Source organism: Arachis ipaensis, chromosome B10, assembly GCF_000816755.2.
Source record: "Arachis ipaensis cultivar K30076 chromosome B10, Araip1.1, whole genome shotgun sequence".
Lineage (NCBI taxonomy): Eukaryota > Viridiplantae > Streptophyta > Magnoliopsida > Fabales > Fabaceae > Arachis > Arachis ipaensis.
In genome coordinates, this window is record NC_029794.2 from 108,208,428 (window position 1) to 108,216,734 (window position 8,307).

An 8,307-nucleotide genomic window follows, 5' to 3' on the forward strand; every position below is an offset into this window, starting at 1 on the left:
AAAATGTAGCAGTGATAAAGGGCCTGAAAGATCAGGAGAAATCAAATTCAGACGAGTGACACTGCTGATTATGATATTGCAAGTTTGTAAAAGAGGATTGACGAGGACCGTATATTGATCGAAGTCTCGTCAAGAAGCTACCTTGCTTTTTCATATGAACATACGCACACAAACAACACACAGACTTATAATTATAGCACTGGAAACACTGTTTCAAACTTGAATGCGAACATTGCGACGATGGTACTGCAGTCATGCAGTGCTTCCTGTCAGGTCATTATATAGGGATTGAAACTAGGGTTTTCTATTTGGGCCTCGGGCCCAAGTCCAGTAATTGAGACTCGTGTAAGTCCATTTTCAGTTCAACGGAAACTATAAATGTGGAGAAAAATCATTCCAAAAATAAATACATATCGGAGTAAAATAAAAAATTATATATTGCTGATGAAGATGATAAAAGAACAAGAAATCTTTACTCCAGTAAATCAAATATATATATATATATATTGAAAAAATAAATTAAAGAGATCAGATAGTACTAATTTGGAGGATAATCAAAGAAAAATACGTAGAAATACAGTCTGTCGTAGAAAATCACGAGTTAATGACCCAATCAGCATGCATTCTAGAGAGAGAGAGAGAGAGAGAGGTACCTGGTTAGCATCGTGGATGGAATTGAAGGTGGAAGGATTTTGAGCTATGGTGGATGCAAATCGGCGCGGAGAGAGAAGAGATAGTGGTGCATAGTTAGGTGTGAAGTTGAGCCTGGATTTGAAGTGGTTGAAGATGGTCTTCGATATCCACATCGTAGCAGATTGGGAGGAACAACCGAACAACAGAATCACGACACTTCCGGTGAGGTGAACCCAATTTTAACAAGTAACATTTAATTTAATATTGAGCTTTTTATAATTTTATAATAATTTGTTTTAGATTTAGTCTCGTGCGCTGAGGATTGAACGTTAATTGATAAGGATTGTGGATTCAACCACCTTTTTCTCTTTTGGGCTAAGGGATTCTCTTAAAGCCCATTTATTCGGCCTTTATTGACCCAATATATATCTCCATATTGTCTTTTTGCTTTATCAAGGAAATTTATTGATATTTTGTTTTTGGAATGCGGTAATTGTAATAGGACCAAGGAAATTAAAAACAAGAGGCCGAAAATATTGTACATAATTTGATAATTGCATTCAACATAATTAAAAGGAAAAAAGGTTTCCTGCCAAAAAAATAAAAAATAAAGGAAAATGTTTGAGAATAAAATTTTCAATAATTTATTTTAATCACTATTCAACCAACGTTTTGAACTTTTCTTTTTACTTTATTTTAAAAAAAAAAGTAAAGATAGAGAATTAATACTATAAGAGAAAGTCTAGGGAGCCAATGTGTTTGTTGTACACTGCATACAATGGGAGTTAATTTTGAATTAAAATTAAATTAATGGATAATTAATTAATTTTGAATTAATTCAAATTTAAATTTTTAAAAAAATAGGAATAGGAGCAGTTATAGGAGCACAACATAGACGACAGTTTATCAATACCGTATCGTCTCCATCATCTCCAAGTCTCAACGAAAACTACTCTCCCACCCGTCACTGACCCCCTGTCGGACTCGACTACCACCAGCGTCATAGGCCGCAAAGGCCCTCTTCCAGCAACACCAACACATTTGTTGTTCGATCTGCGTTGGACGGCAACCACACGGACAACCAGCGTGCACAGCAAGAGAGAGTGTGTGTTTCTTGTGCTTGATGTCGACGTCGCAAGTAGAAGGGGTTTCAAGTGTGGTTGCTCTTCCACCCCCGTCTCCCCGCCGGAGTTCATTAATGGAGTGCGTTGTGGCTGAACCGGTGGATTGTGTTCCATCTCCAGGCGGGAATGAGATTTCATCCAATCCAAATGAAAATATAGTTGAACCTCTCGTCGTCGATCCTGTGCAAATGACTAAGGTGAGCATCGTTACGTACGAAACACTTTTCAATGGATGGTCATTTTTATTTGAGTGGGGCAGTTTAGAATCAATGCAAGTGGCTTGTTTAATTGTATGTTGTTAATTGGTATTCAGATGCATCAACAACATGATTTAGTCAACGAAGCTTAGGAAGTTTTTTACATATCATTCTATTCTTATATGTATGTCAAATGTGTTTTTGGAAGAAAATACTTATTTGTTGAAGAAGCTTATATGTGAACCCATTAAAATAATCTATACTCCCTCATGAATAAAATACAGTGGCATGTAGGCAATGTTAGTGCAAGAGGTGTCAATTGAATTAGAGTTGTAGCCAATGGTATAATAGATAAAAAGGATATATTTTGATAATGAAAAGGAAGAATGCAGGAATTATATATTGATGCTTTTCATGTATTTGCTTCCTGCATGTTAGTATTAGAAGATGAGTATATGTATACAGTTATGCATGTTGCTCAATGTATGCATAAAGAAAGCATCTCTTAAAAGTAAAAATATGCACTAGTGGCTGGGAAACCAAGGAAGGACCTGTGTATAGGATTTGTACCTGATGCATGTTCAGATGTATGCTATGCAGTGTTAACGTGAAAGAGAGTAAGTAGTAGTCACAATAATTGTATAATATTTCAAATGAATTAATTGATTCAATTACCATGAGTAGCATTTAGATGCCTTTGGTGTAAAGCTTATACTGGTTGGGTGGATGAGTTGATCTATAAATTTAGTTCGTATTTTTTTGTGCTAGTAAGTGAGGTTTCATGTACATGATATTGAATAAAAATTATTTTTTTTATTGTTGTAATTTGTGTGTTTATGTTGAAAGTGCAGGCCACGCAAATGTTGGATGTTACTGATGTTGGAAGTGATGAGATGGATATTTGTGACAAGGTTTGGATTTTAGTTTAAATTTGTGCAGTCAGGATTCGCATTTTTGATGTCATAATTAATGGCTTTTTTTCTGTTTTTTTTATTTGATACGTAGTTGCCTGATCACGATTCCCTGGAGGAAGATGAAATACTAAGCATTGGAATGCGGTTTGCGAAGTTGCAACTAGCTCATGATTTTTATGTTAGCTACACCAAGAAAGTTGGATTTGCAACTAAGATAAGGACGACAATATTTGACAAGATCACGAAGAAACCCGTTAACCAGGCTATCCACTGTAATCGGGATCGCATCCGCGGGTCTCGTGTCAAAGCACCAACGCGCAAAAACCCGATTTCAGCCGCCGTGTGCAAGGCAAGAATATATGTGAAATTTGATAAGTAGAAGCAAGATTGGCTTTTCTTCAAGGTTGAGCTGAGGCACACGCACCTATGTTCGGCGAAGAAGGCAGTGCACTACCGTGAGTATAGGCAGCTGAGTATGCATGCGAAATACGTGATTCAGAATAATGATGAGGCTGGGATTCGACCAAACAAGACCTTCCTAGCTTTGGCCAATGAAGCTGGGGGCCCGTTGAATCTGGGATTCTCAGAAAAGGATTTAAGAAACTATATTACAGCAAGACTCCGAACCAGCAACGCAAATGCCGATGTTAGGGAGATGATGAACTATTTCATGAGAATGAAGGAAATCAATCCGAACTTCTTCTATGCAGTAAAATTGGATGATGAGTGTAGATTTAGGAGTGCAGTTTGGGTTGATGCAAGGTGCAGGACTTCCTATGAATACTACGGAGACGTTGTGTCACTCGATAGCACTTATAGTACAAACAGGTAACAGGTGGTGTAGTTGGTTTTTTTGGTTTTGGTAATTTTTTCCCCATGTGGTTGTGCCTGAGAATTCATAATGGCATATGGTTATGTGTGTAGGCATGGGTTACCGTTTGCATCGTTCGTCGGTGTCAACCACCATGGTAAGTCGGCCCTCCTTGGATGTGCGCTGTTGGGAAACGAGGAAATTCCAAGTTATGAGTGGGTTTTTACCCAATGGGTGACGTGCATGGGAACAGCTCCACAGTGCATCATTACTGATCAATGCAGATCCATGTTCGGTGCGATTAGAAAGGCTTTACCCAATACACGTCACCATTGGTGCATATGGCACATCATGAAGAAGTTTCCTCAGAAGCTTGGAGGTTATTGTCGGTACGGAGAGTTGTATGCCGACCTCAGGGACATTGTTTTCAACTCTCGGACGGAGGAGTCATTTGAGAGAAAATGGTTTGAATTTATGGAGGAGTACAATTTACATGACAACACATGGCTATCAGGTTCGTAGTTGTTCAATTACGTTACGCTTTCCAATTCATAATAATGCGGTAGCTGGCTTTATCTGTTTTGTAATAATGAGTTCAATGAAAGGTTTCTGATATAGAAACTGTGTGTTATCTGTAGATCTTTACGATGACTGATGCATGTGGGTTTCTATATTATTCAAGGGTGAATTTTGGGCTGCCATGAGGAGTACGCAAAGGAGTGAGAGCATGCACACATTCTATGGTGGATTCTAGGGGTGTGCAAAAAGACTGGTTTGACTGAACTGAACTGAAACTGAATTGAAAATGTTTTAAATAAACCAGTTTTTTTAAATAAAAAACTGAACTGAAACCATAGTTTTTTATAAAAACCAGTTTTTATGGTTCAGTTTAGTTTTAAACCAAATAAAAACTGGTTTATTCACGTCAGTAACTTCAATCTTCCAAATCAAAACTGGTTTGAAAAATGTGAAAACTCAAAAACCCTAATTGCCGTTTCAACCTCTTCTCTCGTCTTTCCCCTTCTGCCGCCGCAACCAACCCACTGTTGCCACCGTCAGAGTCGCCGTTGTCGAACTATTCACCGCCGTCGAACTAGTCGCCGCTGTCGCTCACTGTCGTCACTCGTCAACTTCTACAACTTCAAGTTCTAACAGTATCATCTCTCCTTTGCTGGTTGCTGCCGTCGCTACCATTCCTCTCTCGTCTCTCCCTTGCTGCCGCCGCTAGCCCGCTACCAACCCACCACCGCCATCATCACCGTCGCTACCAACCCCTGCTGCCACCATCTAACACAGTAGGTAATCACCATCGTTACCTATTTCTATTTTAATTTAATTATTACAGATTTTTTATTTTTTTGGATTCTGCCATTTTGATTTTATTTTGGTATGTTTAGGTTCATGGCATTTTAGTATTTTATTATATATATTTATCTCCATTGATTCAAGAATTTTGTGTTTGGGAATTGGGAGTTGGAGGAAATGGAAGCAAAATGGATAGCTTTTAGTAAAAGATTATAGTAAGATTCTGAGCTTGTTCACCAAAATCCAACTCACAAAAGACCTGCATATAAACAAAACTGCTATTAAAATCAAGACTAGGTATAGAATTGAGCAGGTAACTAATTGCATACCTCGTATTCTTGGTGTAAGGATCTATCAGAATAAACATAGACATCCTAATGATTTGAAGTTGCAGAATCCTGGAAGTGTTGCCCCTGCCACCAATTCAAGGCTCAAACCACTTAATCCTGAACCTGCTCAATTGATGACTATACCCTAATGCCCCTTTGTTGTTGCTTTTCTGATCAGAATATATTCACTATTTTGTAGAACTGAATGTATTGCTTGTGAGTTAGATTTCTCAATTTAATTTTAGCATCTTGGTTTAATGAATTTGGTATTTTCTTAGTAGAAACTAAGAATTTTTATTACATAGAGATGTACTAACACTAGCAACCATTTAAAAAGAGTCTGAAATGTTTATTATTGGAATGATTAACATGACATATTGCTGGTTTGATATTCTACTACGGTAAATTACATTTCATAACTTTCACGTCATTTCTTAGCATAAATGCAACATTTAATCTTTGTCTCTTCTGGTAGTTTTATCTTTTGTGATTGGTAGATGACGTCTTCCTGATCATATTCAAGTATTTCTCCTAATGTGTGTGATGAGTTGCTTATAAGTTATGATTAGTGTAACACTTTCTAGTGCTGTATTATTTCGTGTGTTCCTGAGGCAAATATAATTGCCGTGTTAGATACTTAGATGCAGGGTATCATTAACTTTAGCATTTCAAACACTTGCAGCTTTAGTTAGATACATGGTTCTTTTGTTTTTGATATGCAACTATCCTATATACTTTGTTAAAAAATAAAAGACCAGCCATAGTTTGTTTCGCTTCTCTTTTGTAGCAATTTTCAGGAAGTAAAGAAAGGAATTTCTTGTCTCTGTATTTTTGCCTAAGGTACCATGGTAAAACTATATGCTAGATGTAGTTATTGTAAAACAAATATATGGTATGTAGTAACTACAAAATGAAAATTAATTTTATTATTAAATTGAGAATCTTAATTATGTTCAACAGATAGGAATACATACAACAAATTTATTATTCAACACATTGGGCTGCCAAAGATGTCTGAGAGAGAGGAGCATTCAAATCCTGCTGTTCCTCCTGCTCATCCCTCATTACCTCCTCAACCTAGTGGATCTTCTGGGCATAAGAATTGATCAGAGATATGGGAACATTTCATTCCAATCGAAGGGATAGAGAAGTATGCAAGATGTAAAAACTGCAACGGTCAAATAAAATATGCAGGGGGAACAAGTGCTATGCGGCAACATTGGAAGCGATGTTTTGACTCGAACAACGAACAGAGCAAGAGACAAAGGATAAAAGGGGGAACAAGTGGTCCTATATCCTCACCAAGTGTTACAAAGTTTGACCAAGCAGTATCTCAAAGTATCCTCACTGAGATGTTTGTGACTGAAGAGCTAGCTTTCCGATTTGTAGAAAGAAATGTGTTTCGAAGGCTCTTGCATAGCTTGCAACCTAATTTTAAAATCCCTTCGCGTACTACATTGGCCCGTGATATACTTTCTTTTTATGAAACAGAGAAAATGAAGTTACAAAGTTATCTCTCTCATCATTGTCAAAAAGTGTGCCTTACAACTGACACTTGGACGACATTGAGTCAAAATTTGACTTATATGTATCTAACGGCACACTTTATTGACAATGATTGGAAGTTTCAAAAGAGGATATTGAATTTTTGTCGGGTTGAGGGTCATTCAGGAGAGGTACTTGGTAGAGCTATTGAAGGTTGTTTCGATGCTTGGAAATTGCATCAAGTTTTTACTGTAACGGTTGATAACGCAATTTCTAATGATGGTGCAATTTTATACTTGAAAAAGAGATTAAATGCATGGAATAGTCTTGTTTTAAAGGGGGACTATCTTCATATGCGTTGTTGTGCTCATATCCTAAATTTGATAGTGAAAGATGACTTGAAAGAGATTGATGATTCAATTACAAGAATTCGCAATGCAGTAAAATATGTCAAGTCATCTCCTATGAGATGTGAAAGCTTCAAAGCGTGCATTGAGCGAGAGAGCATCAATTATAAAGGGCTTGTTTCTTTGGATGTCGAAACTCGGTGGAATTCGACATATTTAATGTTGGAGGTAGCATTGAAGCTTTGAGTAGCGTTTGATTTGCTTGAGTTGCAAGATGATAAATATATTAATGAGCTGAGCAAATCTTATGGTGTGCCTACAGATGATGATTGGACTTATGCGGAGTCAATTTTACCATTCTTGAAAATATTCTATGATGCTACATTGTGTATTTCTGGGAGTTTGTATGTCACTAGTAATAAATATATGAAAGAAGTCTTTAGCATCGGAAGAAAAATCAAGTTGCATTGTGAAAATACTGATTTGAGCATAAGGTTAATGGCGTCCAAGATGCAAAGGAAATATGATAAGTATTGGGAAACTCCAAATGTCATTAACATGTTGTTGATTGCAATTGTGCTTGATCCATGTCACAAGCTGGATTTTGTAAATTGGATTTTGGATGAGTCATTTGGTGTTGAAAAGGGAGGAGAACTGAAGTCAAAATTGTCTTCTTGCTTGAATTTCCTTTATAATCACTACCAAGGCAAAGAAGATGAATTTCAAAGCAATCAAGATGAAATGATCAATGAAGAGGATGAAGATGATATCCTGGATATTTATTTGCAGTCAACTGGACATGATTCAGATGCTAAATCTGAACTTGACAGATATCTGAAAGAAGATTGTGAGCCTAGAAACAAGTCGGCAGAGTTGGATATTTTGGGTTGGTGGAAGGGAAATTCAACCTGATTTCCTATTCTTGCACGTATGGCTCGAGAATTTTTAGCCATACCGGTTTCTACAGTTGCTTCTGAAAGTGCGTTTAGTACAGGAGGAAGGATTATTGACCCTTATCGGAGCTCTTTGATACCATATATGGTGGAAGCTCTTGTATGCACTCAAGATTGGGTAATAGATGACCCTTTTGGACTAATTAAAAATTTTGAAGAGATCAAAAAAGCTTAACAAGGTAATATATTTTTTTTATTGCTTGTTTGTT

At 37.0% G+C, this 8,307-nt stretch overlaps 3 protein-coding genes across 6 annotated transcripts in view; 2 read left to right on the top strand and 1 right to left on the bottom strand.

Moving 5' to 3' along the window:
• Window positions 1-955, bottom strand: part of LOC107623646 (2-oxoisovalerate dehydrogenase subunit alpha 2, mitochondrial) — a 4,680-nt gene extending 3,725 nt beyond the window's left edge. For 2 of the 4 annotated variants that reach the window (XM_016325989.2, XM_016325988.2), the window contains exon 1: window positions 654-955. Coding sequence is in view for 2 of the 4 variants with exons in the window: in XM_016325988.2 (XP_016181474.1) it covers window positions 654-806 (153 nt within the window). In the remaining 2 variants the exon portion in view is untranslated. The remainder of the gene's footprint in view (window positions 1-653) is intronic. The other 2 variants (XM_016325987.2, XM_021113310.1) reach the window with 2 other exon arrangements.
• LOC107620955 (protein FAR1-RELATED SEQUENCE 5-like) lies at window positions 1,757-4,201 on the top strand. The gene is made up of 5 exons (XM_016323029.1): window positions 1,757-1,954; window positions 2,806-2,865; window positions 2,960-3,217; window positions 3,272-3,696; window positions 3,793-4,201. The coding sequence occupies exons 1-5, from the start codon at window positions 1,757-1,759 to the stop codon at window positions 4,199-4,201; spliced, it is 1,350 nt and encodes a 449-aa protein (XP_016178515.1).
• On the top strand, window positions 7,644-8,057 carry LOC107620954. The gene has a single exon (XM_016323028.1). It carries the CDS (start codon window positions 7,644-7,646, stop codon window positions 8,055-8,057), a length of 414 nt encoding a protein of 137 aa, XP_016178514.1.

Bases quoted from the DNA above. Each gene is read 5' to 3' on its own strand.
- LOC107620955 (XM_016323029.1), top strand. From the start codon at position 1,757: ATGTCGACGTCGCAAGTAGAAGGGGTTTCAAGTGTGGTTGCTCTTCCA. The intron at 2,866-2,959 runs GTTTGGATTTTA...TTTGATACGTAG, and splicing joins AGATGGATATTTGTGACAAG to TTGCCTGATCACGATTCCCT. The intron at 3,218-3,271 runs GCAAGAATATAT...CTTTTCTTCAAG, and splicing joins TTTCAGCCGCCGTGTGCAAG to GTTGAGCTGAGGCACACGCA.
- LOC107620954 (XM_016323028.1), top strand. From the start codon at position 7,644: ATGGCGTCCAAGATGCAAAGGAAATATGATAAGTATTGGGAAACTCCA.